Here is a 13,495-nt window from a genome sequence, read left to right on the forward strand (position 1 = left end):
TAGGAAGGGGGTTTTCAAGTCTTTGGGATTTTGGTCATCTAGTATCAAAATGGGGTTATCAATTTACGAAAGGGCTTATCAAGTGCCTTAAAATTGGCTTGAGAGTACTGGAGTTTTGGAAGGGGTTTTCATGTCTCTTGGATTGGGGTTATCCAGTATCAAAATGGGGTTAGCAATTTCTGAATGGGCTTATCAAGTCCCTTATCAACACATTTTTACTTCCTGTTTTTTTCACTCGTTCATTTTCACCATTTTTTTTTCTTTCTACCCAACGATTCATCTTCCTTATCCGCCATTGAAAGGGAGACGGAGAAATGTAAAATCCTAAAACAAATGAAAAACAAACCTAGATACAGAGAGATAGATGGGAATGAACTCACGTTTCAAGTTTTCGAGCTTTCCCGCCTCTAATGGTGACTAAACGTTGAAGAAGATGGCTGGTAGGGTAAAAAAAACAAAGTTAAAAATGGAAAAAAAAGAGGGAAAGAAGAGAGAAGAGGGATAAGTGGAAAAGCAAAACTTGTTGCTTAAGAAAAGGGCATTCTCGTCCAGCTTTTACTAACAAGACATCTTTTGTCCCTCGTTGATAATTTCAGAAAAAGCCTGGGTCCTGTTGATAATTCTGCCTAATTTTTGTCCCCCATTGGTAATTGTTCATAAAAAAAAGGGCAGCCCAGTGCACGAGGCTCCCGCCATTGTGGGGTCTGGCGAGGGCTAGATGTACGCAGCCTTACCCTTACTTTCTGTGACTCGAATCCCGTGACCCCCAGGTCACAAGGGAGCAACCTTACCGTTGTTGCGCCAAGGCCATTCAACTGATATATATGGGCAAAATTGATGTGATTCCCCTTGATATCACGAATGCAATCGATCATGTTAGCGAATCTCCATGGACCTGTAGAGTTACTTAGGTCCCATGGAACTATAACCCCCGAATCCTTTTCATCATCTTTACTTACAATAAGGATGTTTAAGCCTTTCTTGAAAACCTTTATTTCTGCTTCGTCAGATTCCGCAACTCCAATGGGACTTTTTAGACTTTATGGATTTTGCCTCTGCGATTTTTTACTAAGCTGTTGGGTTGGGAAAAGCCAAACCCGATTTAATTTCGAATTGGGTTAGAGTCGAGGCCTTGGGTAACCCATCCCGACTTCAACCCAGCTTTTGTCCTCAACTTTTATCTTGATTTTCAAAATCTTAGGCTTATGTTTTTTGTTGTATGTTTTCTGTTTTTGCCTTGGCTAACCCAAACCCAACCTGAGTTGAAAAAAACGAGCTAGATGGATCAGGTTAAGGGTGAGAGATTTAGAGGCGGGTTAGGTTAGGGTTGACCATCCGGGTTGGGTTAAGGTGGACAATCCTTGACCCGAAGCCTGACACAACCCAGCCCGAGTTGCACCCCTAGACTGGAAAACCATAAACTTTTGAAGTTGAAAGTTCATGTCCTGTTGGTAGGACAAAGACAATAGTACGAGGGACAAAACAATAGAAGCACTCCTAAAAAGGGGAGTGATAAATCGACCCCAATATATCTTAAATCGACCCCTTTTAACGGAAAGCATTAGGGCTTGTGAGTTGTAGACTTGTACGGTGTTTAACGTAACGGCAAATGAAAACTTTATTCACACACCCTAATGTTTAGGTTAAAAGGGGTCGATCTATCACTGCCTAGCAAACCAAAATAAAAAATACTAGGGGCTGAGATGGCCCTAGCAAACCAAAATAAAAAATCAATACTTGACGAGAAAGGAATTTAGAGATAACAAGGCCCTCGCATCAGTTCTAGATTTTGCAAACTCGGCAGCAACTACATTGGCCATTCAACTGATATAAAAAAAGGATGGCCCAGTGCACGAGGCTCCCGCCATTGCGGGGTCTAGGGAGGGCTAGATGTACGCAGCCTTACCCCTTCTTTCCATGACTCGAACCCATGACCCCCATGTCACAAATGGAGCAACCTTACAGTTGCGCCAAGGCCATTCAACGTATGTATATGGGCAGCAACCATGTGATTCCCCTTGTATCACGAATGCAATCGATCATGTTAGCGAATCTCCATGGACCTGTAGAGTTACTTAGGTCCCATAACCCCCGAATCCTTTTCATCATCTTTACTTACAATAAGGATGTGTAAGACTTTCTTGAAGACCTTTATTTCTGCTTCGTAAGATTCAGCAACTCCAATGGGACTTCATAGACTTTAAGGGGCTGTTTGGATACACAGATTTTAGAATCCGGGGTTTTTTCAAAATTGTAGCCAAGATACAAGAGAAGAAGCGGACCGGCCATCGTTTTTGACTTCTAGCCCTTCTTTCCGTTAGCAAGAGAGTAGGTGATTCTCTCATATTTCTAGGTTTTAGAAATCTTGGGATGCGAGAGAGATTTTTAAAACCCGAATTTCTCACTTAAAATCCAAGAAACATTGTCATGACAGCATACAACAGCTTGATCATGAACCCTCTTTTACACTGTTTTCAAACTAAAAACCTGGATTCTAAAATCCGCGTATCCAAACAGTCCCTAAGGATTTTGCCTCTGTGATTTTTTACTAAGCTAAACCAGATTTTAGCTCGGGTTGGGCTGGGAAAAGCAAAACCCGATTTAATTTCGGGTTGGGTTAGGGTCGAGGCCTTGGGTAACCCGTCCCGACTTCAACCCAACTTTTGTCCTCAACTTTTATCTTGATTTTCAAAATCGTAGGCTTATGTGTTTTTTTTTGTAAGTTTTCTGTTTTTGCCTTGGCTAACCCAAACCCAACCTGAGTTGAAAAAAAAACGAGCTAGATGGATCAGGTAAAGGGTGAGAGATTTAGAGGCGGGTTAGGTTAGGGTTGACCATCCGGGTTGGGTTGAGGTGGGCAATCCTTGACCCGAAGCCTGACCCAATCCAGCCCGAGTTGCACTCCTACTGGAAAACCATAAACTTTTGAAGTTGAAAGTTCATGTACTGTTAGGACAAAGACAGTAGTACGAGGCATTGCTTGAGAAAGATAGGAAGCTGGAATCAATGACGGGAGATAGATGGGAAGAGATGGACAAAACAATAGAAGCACTCCTAAAAATGGGAGTGATAAATCGACCCAATATATCTTAAATCGACCCCCTTTAACGGAAAGTGTTAGGGCTCATGAATTGTAAACTTGTACGGTGTTTAACGTAATGGCAGATGAAAACTTTATTCACACACCCTAATGTTTTAGGTTAAAAGGGTTCGATTTAAAATATATGGGGGTCGATTTATCACGGCCTCTAAAAATTGAGAAAGAATGAGGCAAAAACTAAAATTGTACAAATCTAGAGACCCTGATAAATCGAAAGCCTATTTAGGCCTTTAATAAATCATGATTTATTGGCCATATGCGATCCAAATTAAGGCCTGTTAGATAGAGGTTCCGATCAATCACAGATGGGACCACTTTGCCATAGTAGACATACCTCGATCCCTTGTGACCTCCTTCAAAGGGTGGGCACAAAAATAAAAGAATAAAAATGAGAGTAAAAAAAGGAAAGTCTGCAACAATAACATGTTTGTAAATTGCTCGGTAGAGATAGTAAAGAAATATTAAAACAAAAGTAAGAAAAGTGATAGAACGTAACACACATGACACAAGATAAGATATTTATTAAGCAATGTTTTGGGTCCATTTCCCAAAAAGAAAAGAAATAAAAAAAGATGGGAAAAGAGAATGCTCAATAGATGGTGACTAAAGCTAGAATAGAATAATAGTAGAGAGAGAGAGAGAGAGAGAGAGAGAGAGAGCCCTACAAGGCAACAACTGGCATAATGGCCCTTTAAAGACCTGTCCCTTCCCACCCCAAGCTGGGTCCCACCTAGTCCCATGCCTAGGATCAGGACCGTGGCATCACCATTTTTATCTAGACTTCACTTCTTCCATGGACTCAAGTAAAACAAGTAGAAAAAATTGGGCTTATCCAGTGAACCCATCTCTCTGTGTATGGCCAATGGGTGCTTGATCTGTGCTTCTTGATCATGGTTGAGGAGAAAAGAACATCATTTAAGATTCCTCCGTACCAGTGATTCATTATAAAATGGGTGTGTGTGTGTGGGGGGGGGGGGGGGATTCAGGCGTCCAGCGCCTCTCTCCCCTCTCTTACTTAGGATCTGCAAACCTCAGTAACAAACCCCGAACTTCCTTTGCTATTGCCTCATTTTTTTAGGGTAGCTTCATTCCTTCGGCTGGCCTCGAGGGGGGATAAGGTGGGATCTAGTCCCCTCTTCTTTTCCTCCGATCTCCTTTTTTCTTCCGCTTTTCTTCTTAGGGACTTAATGGTGTATTTATACTTCGATCTCGCATGCAAATCTTCTTTAAGGGGCGCCACGTGGACTTTCTTATCATTTCAGAGAGAAAACCTTCTTTCGTTGGATTGGGCTGTCCCCCTGGTTTGATGGCGCGCGTGGTTTTGTTGTGTAATCTTGCCCATAATTTTGATGATGAAGCTTTTGGACGCTGGTAGGTGACGCGTGGCAGAATCACGTGGTCTTATCGTGTATTAATGTCTTTCCTAATCATGATTAGATTCCTCCGCTGCATGGGCGACACATGGTGAGATTCAATGGTCCCGCCGTATTTATATCCCATCAAATACCATCTCGCATACCTAAATATGCAGGGCCAATGCAAAAGGAAGACAAGGCCTAAGCTCCAAAGTAAATGATCACCAAATTCTATCTATGTGGAAAGATCTCACTAATTATTTATTAAGATTTTATTTCTTTGAATTTTGATCTACATTTTTTTTTGTCTTCTTTGTGGCCTCGGGCATCGCAGGAGTTTCTCACTAGTAAAAGAAAAGGACAAAACAATAGAAGCACTCCTAAAAAGGGGAGTGAAAAATCGACCCCCATATATCTTAAATCGACCCGTTTTAACGGAAAACGTTAGGGCTTGTGAGTTGTAGACTTGTAGGGTGTTTAGCGGCAGATGAAAACTTTATTCACACGCCCTAACGTTTAGGTTAAAAGGGGTTGATTTAAGATATATGGAGATCGATTTATCACTACCCCGTAAAAATTGAGAAAGAATGAGGCAAAAACTAAGTTAGAAAATTGTATAAATCTAGAGACCCGGATAAATCAAAAGCCTAGTCAGGCCTTTAATAAATCATGATTTATTGGCCATATGAGATCCAAATTAAGGTCTATTAGATGGAGGGTTCCGATCAATCAAAGAGGGGACCATTTGCCATAGTAGACACACCTCGATCAGTTGTGAATTCCTTCAAAGGGGTGGACCAAAAAAGAAAACAATAAAATGAGAGAGTAAAAAAAAGGAAAGTCTGCAACAATAACATGTAAATTGCCACGTAGAGATAGTAAAGAAATATCAAAAGTAAAAAAAATGATAGAAACTCAGTAACACACATCCAAATCAAATACATGGCCGACCAGAAATTAAAGCAAGCAGCATATATGTAATTCCGATACAAGGTACTTATTCAGCAATGTTTTGGGTCCATTTCCCACAAAAGAAAAGAAAAGAAAAGAAAATAATTAAAGAAAAGAAAAGAAAAGAAAATAATTAAAGAAAAGATGGGAAAAGAGGATGCTCAATGGATGGTGACTAAAGCTAGAATAATAGGAGAGAGAGAGAGAGTACCCCACAAGGCGACATCCCGCACCAAGCTGGGTCCCACCTAGTCCCATACCTAGGCTGGCTCCAACTCAAGACCGTAGCATCACTATTTTTATCTAGACTCCATTTCTTCCATGGGTGTAAGTAAAACAAATTTTACGCCTATTTTTAAGTATAGAAAAATGGGCTTATGTTTTATTTTATGCCCATTTTACATTCAAAGAATCAACGGAGACAATGAGGATTGGCATTGTACCCAGGGAACCCATCTCTATGTGTATGGCTAATGGGTGCTTGATCTGTGCTTCTTGATCAAGGATGAGGAGAAAAGAGCATCATTTAAGATTCCTCCGTACCAGTGATTCATTATAAAATGGGGGCTTACACCATATAAAAACTACAAAATAATAGAAATGCTATGGTATTTTCCAAAAAAGAATTGTACGGCTTGCACCATAGGATGATCCAGACCGTCCATTTGATGGGCCACAACGTAAATACATTGTGCCCCAAAAATCATTTTCATAGGATGATCCCAACTCTCCGATCTACAGAGATTCCCATATTATGAAATTTCTCTAATAATCATATAATTAGGATCATCCTGTGAAAATGATTTTTTTGGCACACCCTATTTACATTGTAGCCCATCAAATGGATGGTTTGGATCACCATAGTACACTACTTTTTGAAAATACTAGACTATAGTGGCTTACCCCATATAAAAACTCCACTCATAAAAATTGAGAACAAGGCAAAAACTAAGAAACTTGTTCAAATTGAGCGACCCATTGTGAAAAATTGAAAGCCTACATAGGCCTTTTAAGAAATCGTGATTTATTGGCCATATGAGATCCAAATTAAGGCCTAATAGATGGAGGGTTCCGATCAATCAAAGATGGGAGCACCTCGATCACTTGTGACCTCCTTTAAAGGGTGTAAAAAAAAAAAAAAAAGTACAACAAAGATCATGTTTGCAGATTGACTAGTAGAGATAGTAAAGAAAAATCAAAAGTAAGGAAACAGTAACTCCCTTCAAAATCAAATACACGCCAGAAAATAAAGCAAGCAACATATACGTACTGATACAAGATATTTATCCAGCAATGTTTTGGGTTTGGGTTCATTTCCCAAGAAGAAAAGAAGGGAAAAGTGATAAAAGAGAGATGGGAAAAGAGGATGCTCAAATAGATGGTGACTAAAGTTAGAAATTTAGAATAATAGTAGAGAGACAGGGAAAAATCAGGAGGAGAGAGATGGTGAATAAAGTAAGAAATTTAGAATAATAGTAGAGAGAGAGGGAAAGGGAAAAGGAGGAGGAGAGAGAGAGAGAGAGAGAGAGAGATTTGATGCAGGCAAAATCATTGGGCTGATTTGTTTTCATTTTCCTGCATGTCATTTAGATGGATTTATTTCCTTTTTGTTTCATGCCGGTTATGACAGATTTATTTCTATTTCCATGCTGGCCAAATAAGGAATATGTCTATTCCATGCATAACTAAATAAGGTCATTTAGGATTGAGATGTGACCACTTTGCCATAGTAGACACAAAAAAGGTCCCGATTTTAGATATTTCTTTTTTGCATGTATGATTCCATTTTTATAATCTCTCCTAATCTATAAACGAGGGTGAATGAGACCTGTAATGAGACTTTTGTTTTTTTATTATCAATTAAAAAATTAAGAGAGAAGACATCCACTCTTGGAGTTTTCTTCTTTTTCTCTCTATTTTGCTATTGTAGGACTACGATTTCTTATTCTTGTAGTTTATTTTCGCACTTCCGTTGTATGCGGCTACATCAAAATTACCCTACAAGGTGACAACATCAAGTCTAAACAAGGGCTCTATGAACTTAATAATCCTTTTTTAGACTTGATAACCCCTAGGGGTGTTTTGGTAAGGTTTTCCCTCAAATTCAGTTTTTGACCCCTGTATAATTTTCAAAAGAGTGTCCCTCATTGGTAATTCAAGTATTTTGGTCTCCCCATAGGCAATTTTCCCCATGGTTTCAAATTTTGGTTTCGGAATGCGTTTCGGCCTTCACCGAAACTAAAATTTCGTGAATTTTCGCTCGAAATTTCATTCGAAATCCGACGAAATACAATAAAATAAAATTTTATCTCGTATAGAATTTTGGCTGAAATTTAGGGAAAATATTAAGTAATTATTCAATATCTAGATTTTTGGGTGAAATCCCTTAAATTTCGGAGGAAACCCATTAACAACTATCCAAATCAAATACATGGCCAACCAGGAATTAAAGCAAGCAACATATATGTAAGTCTGATACAAGATATTTATTGATCAATGTTTTGGGGGTCCATTTCCAGAAAAGAAAAGAAAAGAAAAGAAAAGAAGAAAGATGGGAAAAGATGCTCAATAAATGGTGATAAAAGTTAGAATAATAGAGGGGGATGGGGGGGAGGGGGGAAGAGAGAGAGAGAGAGAGCCCACAAGGCGACAACCGGCCTTTAAGAAATCACGATCTAAATTAAGGCCTATTACATGGAGGGTTCCGATCAATCAAAGATGGGACCACTTTGCCATAGTAGACACAAAAAAAGAAAAGAATAAAATTAAAGAATCGAAAAAGAAAGTATGCAATAATGATCATGTTTTTCAATTATTGCCTCTCGAAGTGATCTCTTGCAAGAAGAAGAAAGACTAATAGCTACACAGACATTTCTTCAGTTCGTTTAGCTTCTCATCTACTCGCTATTCCTTCCACTGTTACTTTCCTCTTTGAGATCCCTTGTTTTTTCCGACATCATGGATGTTTTAGCTACACCCATCATAGAAGCGGTGAAGGTTTCATTTCCTCCTCTTAAGCGCCGTGTTCTTTATCTTGTTCACTATAAAAAGAGTGTTGAAAATCTTAAACTCAAAGCTGAAAATCTGAGGTTGAGGAGAGATGTTGTGCAAGGATTAGTGGAGGCTGCCACTAGGAATGGAAAAGAAATCACTGGTGAAGTGCAGTTATGGCTAAAACAAGTAGATGACATTGAGGCAACCAAGAAGAGATTGGATGAGGGGATGATGGAGAACAAGAGATGTTTCAAGGGATGGTGTCCCAATTTCTGCTCACGCTATTCTCTAGGTAAAGAAGCAACGAAGACGATGGCTGATGTTGATGTACTGCTAGCAAAAGGGGATTTCACTGATGTATCAACTCCCCTCCCTTGTCCAAGCTTTAACCCAGCAGGAGAATTTGAGACTTTTGAATCCACAGAATCAGCTAAGAAGCAGCTCATCAAGGCATTGAAAGAGGAGAGAAACAACATCATCGGGGTATATGGGATGGGAGGTGTTGGCAAGACGACCCTAGTGGAACAGGTGGGAAAGCAAGCTAAGGATGAAAAGCTGTGTGATGAGGTTGTAAAGGTCACTGTTTCCCAAAACCAAGACTTGAAGAAGATCCAAGGTGAACTTGCTGAGAAATTACGCATGAAATTTGAAGAAGATAATGAAGAAGTGCGGGCGGCCCGATTGTTGGAGAGATTAAAGCAAAAAAAGAAGGTACTCATAATCTTGGACGATTTGTGGGATAGATTGGACTTAACAAAGGTCGGAATCCCCTGCGGAGGTACACAAATGGGCTGCCAAATTATAAGGACAACACGGAGATTAGATGTATGTTGCATGATGAATTGCCAGAAAAATATTATCGAAGTCAAAGTCTTATCTGAAAAAGATTCATGGAAACTATTCAAAGAGAAAGCAGAAATTGTTGAAACTGATGAATTCCAGAGTTTGGCTAGAGAAGTTGCTAAAGAATGCAAGGGCTTGCCTTTAGCCATTGTCACGGTTGCAAGGGCACTGAAAGGCAAAGGCTCATCTATTTGGGCTAATGCATTGAGAGAATTAAAGCGGTCTTCTGCAAGAAACATAGAGGGTGTTGATAAAGAGCTGTACTCTCGTCTCGAGCTGAGTTACAACTCCATCGGAAGTGAGGAAGCAAAGTTGTGCTTCTTGTTTTGCTGTGTCTTTCCCGAAGATCATAACGTTGAAGTGGGCTTATTGATGAGATACATGATGGGGGAGAGGGTTTTCAAGGATGTCAACAATTTTGAGGAAGCATGGGATAAAATACATACCTTGGTTGAAACACTTAAGGATTCTTGTTTGTTGTTAGACGGTGACTATGGAGGTTGTGTAAAAATGCACGATGTTGTTAGAGATGTGGCCATATTGATCGCATCAAGAAAAGAGAATGGGTTTCTAGTTAAAGTGGGAGAGGAATTGACAGAGTGGCCAGAGACTTTGGATGAATGTAAGAGGCTCTCACTTATGCGAACTTCAAATGGTATGCTCCCTGAGCGGACAAATTGCCCACGTCTCTCAACCTTATTACTACAACAAACGAATGGTTGGGAAGAAATTCCAAATAATTTCATTGAAGGAATGAAAGCCCTTGTCGTCTTGGATCTAAGCAATACCAAGATTTCATCATTGCCCCTGTCACTACCGTACTTAAAAAACCTCAAGACACTATGCTTAGATGGGTGCTGGCGTTTAGATGACATATCCCTACTTGGAGGTTTGGTGAAACTTGAAGTACTTAGCCTAAGGAAAACTGCGATCAAAGAATTGCCAATAGAAATAGGGCAATTATCCAATCTGAAGGTTTTGGACTTCACAGAGAGTGGTGCTCTTACAATAGTGGCACCAAATGTCATTTCAAGGTTGACTAAATTAGAAGAACTGTACATGGGAAAAATATTCAATGAGTGGGAGGTAAGAGGCAGCAGCGGTGATGGAAGTAAAGCAAGCTTTGATGAGGTGGCATCTTTGGCTCGCTTGACCGTTCTATACATCCATGTTAAAGACGTGAATTGTTTGTCTCTAGAAGTCCCCGGACCTTGGGAGAAACTAAAGAAATTCCGCATCTGCGTGTGGGATGAAGCGTACTCGTCTAGCGACTACGACAAGTGTACATCCATCAAGATAATGTCATTCCCTTTATCAAAGTGGGTTAAACTCTTATTAGAAAGAAGCGAAGAAATTGACTTGAGGGGCGTCTCCAAATCCAATATTGTACACCTCCTAGATGATGAAGGCGTCTCTTTCAACAGCGTGAAACGCCTCAATCTCTACGATTGTGACGAAATGGAACATTTCATCAATACGGTGGAAGAATCTCATCGGGTTCCACCAAATGTCTTTAGGATATTGCAACGATTGGACCTCCAAGGCATGGAGAAATTAGAGAAAATCTGTCACGGCCCGCTTCCTAATAGATTCTTTGGGAACCTGATAGAGCTCAACATTTACAGTTGTGGGAAATTAAAAAATATCCTATCATATGATCTGATTGAAGGATTGAAAAGCTTGGAGAAACTCGGTGTAGGAAATTGTGAAGAGTTAGAGGAGGTATTTGACTACGAAGAAGAGGGGATGAGAGAAGAGATTCATGCTGCTATTACTACATCACCTCTCTCTACATTGAAACAAATGGAATTACGAAATCTGCCCAAACTGTCGTGTATATGGCAGGGGGCCATACCACCAACTGGGACATTCCACAACCTAACCCGCTTGACTGTGGATTACTGCCCTAGCTTGCGATGTCTATTCTCCCCTGTTCTTGCACATTGCCTTCAACAATTGGAATACCTCCGTGTAGAAGGGTGTGGAGAAATAGAGGTGATAATAAGTGGAGAGGAAGAGGAGCAGGAATTGGGTGTGGTGGATAAAGAGACTCTGCTCCCTCGATTAGAGACTATAGAGTTACTCGATCTCCCAAAGCTTACAAGTCTCTGCTGCCATCTAGATTTCCCTTCCTTGAAATCGATTTGGGTATTCCATTGCCCAAATTTAAAGAGGTTCCCGGTAAGACCCCAGAACGCACCTAAACTTGAAAAGATTCGTGGCCAAGAAGCATGGTTTGAAGGGTTGGAGTGGGAGGACGAAGGCGACATGTCACGCCTCAAGCCTCTTTTTGGACGGTGATAACTGCAGTTTTAATATGAGGTAAATTTCATTTCGTTTCCTTTCTTATCTAATTTCATTTGTGTTTCCAAGTTACTACGACATGGATTCCGCAATCCTTATCATATAGAGTATTCTTGTTTTATCATTCTCTCTTATTTCTTATTGTTCTTATGCATTATGCATCCAGTTCTCTACCCCATTAAAGGATGTTTAAAGTAACAAGAAATTTGGTATTCCATTTTGAAGTAGATTTTAGCTTTAAAGCAACCCCTTATGTGTTTGATATTATGTTTGTCAGAATCTTGACGGTTGCACCTGTTTTGTTTACATTTAGGTATAGCTGCTCTGCATGATGTTGATGCATAGGAAATGCTTATTTTATTGCTTACAAATCATTTTTTTAAGGATTCGCTTTTGTTTTCAAGGTGCTTTGAAATTAGGTCCTAGTACTGATTTCGCTCAATAAGTAAATGTACGTGAAAATTAAGCCAACCCATTCAAACATGACCAATTTCAATCTAAATATGAGACAGAGCAGGCCAGCCCCAGGCAACTTGCCACATTTTCAAGCTGAAGTGGATGGGATGATATCCTAAATAAGAAAAGTGATAAGACTCTTTGATGCCATATTGTTTTTTTTTTCTATATCAAATCCATTAACTCCCTGTTTGTTTTGGATTAAGAGAATTGATTTTGAGACCAAATCTGATTATTGGACTAAAAATCAATTACAATTTTAAGTCCAATAAACTGTTCTGGACTCAAAATCAATTCTCAAAGTCCAAAACAAACAAGGCCTAAGTGTGTCATGCCCTCTACAAAGGGAGATCAAAAGATCGGATCTTGTAGAGTTGGTTTTGTATCCAGTTTCGGTAATGCCTAAATTAACTTATCCCTCTCAAATCGACCCCCCCCACACACACACACGCCAAAGTAGAAGAAGTACAACAAATAATATTGAGTCTAGAACCTTTGCTTGAAAGTGGCAACCCTCATGTCTTTGATCAATAGTTCGTGGGATTTATGGGTAGCAAGGCAAGAGTCACTGCTTGCTACGACTAGGATGTAGAAAAACATAGCTACTTTCATTTTTAAGTATATAATTATTAGTTATCTTTTATCAATAGTTTTAAAATCCCTTTTTTCTTATGAACTCATGCTTTATGATTTGCCGTCTTTTAGATCCTTCGACATTCGAGAATATAACCAATTTTTTTTATAATGAAATGCTTTGGTCATCTGGTGGTGCAGTGGTCCTCTTCATGTGATCAATTCTATGTATGAATATATTGGCTCCAAAGAAATAGGGCTATTGTGATATTTCTGTTACTCTGTTTCACCTTGATCAAATTAAATAGCACTGGTTGTTGCAGATGTGATTAATGAGAGATCTAGTCGAAAGTTAAATCTCATTATTCTCAAGTATACAGTTACATTGAGCCATATTTGATTATCTAGTGGTGCAGGTGGTCCTCAGAATGTGGTCAAATTCTCTATATTAATATGTTGGGTCGAAAGAAATAATCCAAAATCGGATACTTTTATTTTGTCTCTAATTGATATTGAAGAGGATGCTAATTTCTTACATATGCAATGTCTACAGCTCTGGCGTGATACTATGGGTGCTGGCTAGCTTGTGTATGCCATGGAGTTGACATTTTGACATACCACAACTTTCGGTGGATTACCAACTCATCCTATCATTTAATCATTGATGAATTTTAGCGTTCTTTTGAATAGAGCTGTTCTGTTATTTCCTATTTTACTGGATTAAAACTCCATAGATCATGTGTCTAAAGTGATTTCTCATGCCATGTATGTATCTGATTTGTGCTTATTACTGTTATGGTTCCTTTAATATTTACAGATCAGATTCCATAATTATATGGTGCACATTATTTGGGTGATCCAAACCATTTATTTTCTGGTCCTGACGTAGATAGGGTGTGCCCAGAAAATGTTCTCCATA

General features: G+C 39.4%; 1 protein-coding gene across 1 annotated transcript; it reads left to right on the top strand.

Moving 5' to 3' along the window:
• The first annotated feature begins 8,131 nt into the window (after positions 1-8,131).
• Positions 8,132-13,366, top strand: LOC143864836 (putative disease resistance protein At4g27220). The gene is made up of 2 exons (XM_077375691.1): positions 8,132-11,565; positions 13,130-13,366. Exon 1 carries the CDS (start codon positions 8,365-8,367, stop codon positions 11,542-11,544), a length of 3,180 nt encoding a protein of 1,059 aa, XP_077231806.1. The 5' UTR covers positions 8,132-8,364; the 3' UTR covers positions 11,545-11,565; positions 13,130-13,366.
• Positions 13,367-13,495: the final 129 nt, after the last annotated feature.

The sequence above is a fragment of the Tasmannia lanceolata genome, unplaced genomic scaffold (assembly GCF_043159265.1).
Source record: "Tasmannia lanceolata isolate RefF3 unplaced genomic scaffold, GAP_Taslan_0.1 ptg000054l, whole genome shotgun sequence".
NCBI lineage: Eukaryota > Viridiplantae > Streptophyta > Magnoliopsida > Canellales > Winteraceae > Tasmannia > Tasmannia lanceolata.

Coding starts and splice junctions, on each gene's coding strand:
- LOC143864836 (XM_077375691.1), top strand. CDS start 8,365: ATGGATGTTTTAGCTACACCCATCATAGAAGCGGTGAAGGTTTCATTT.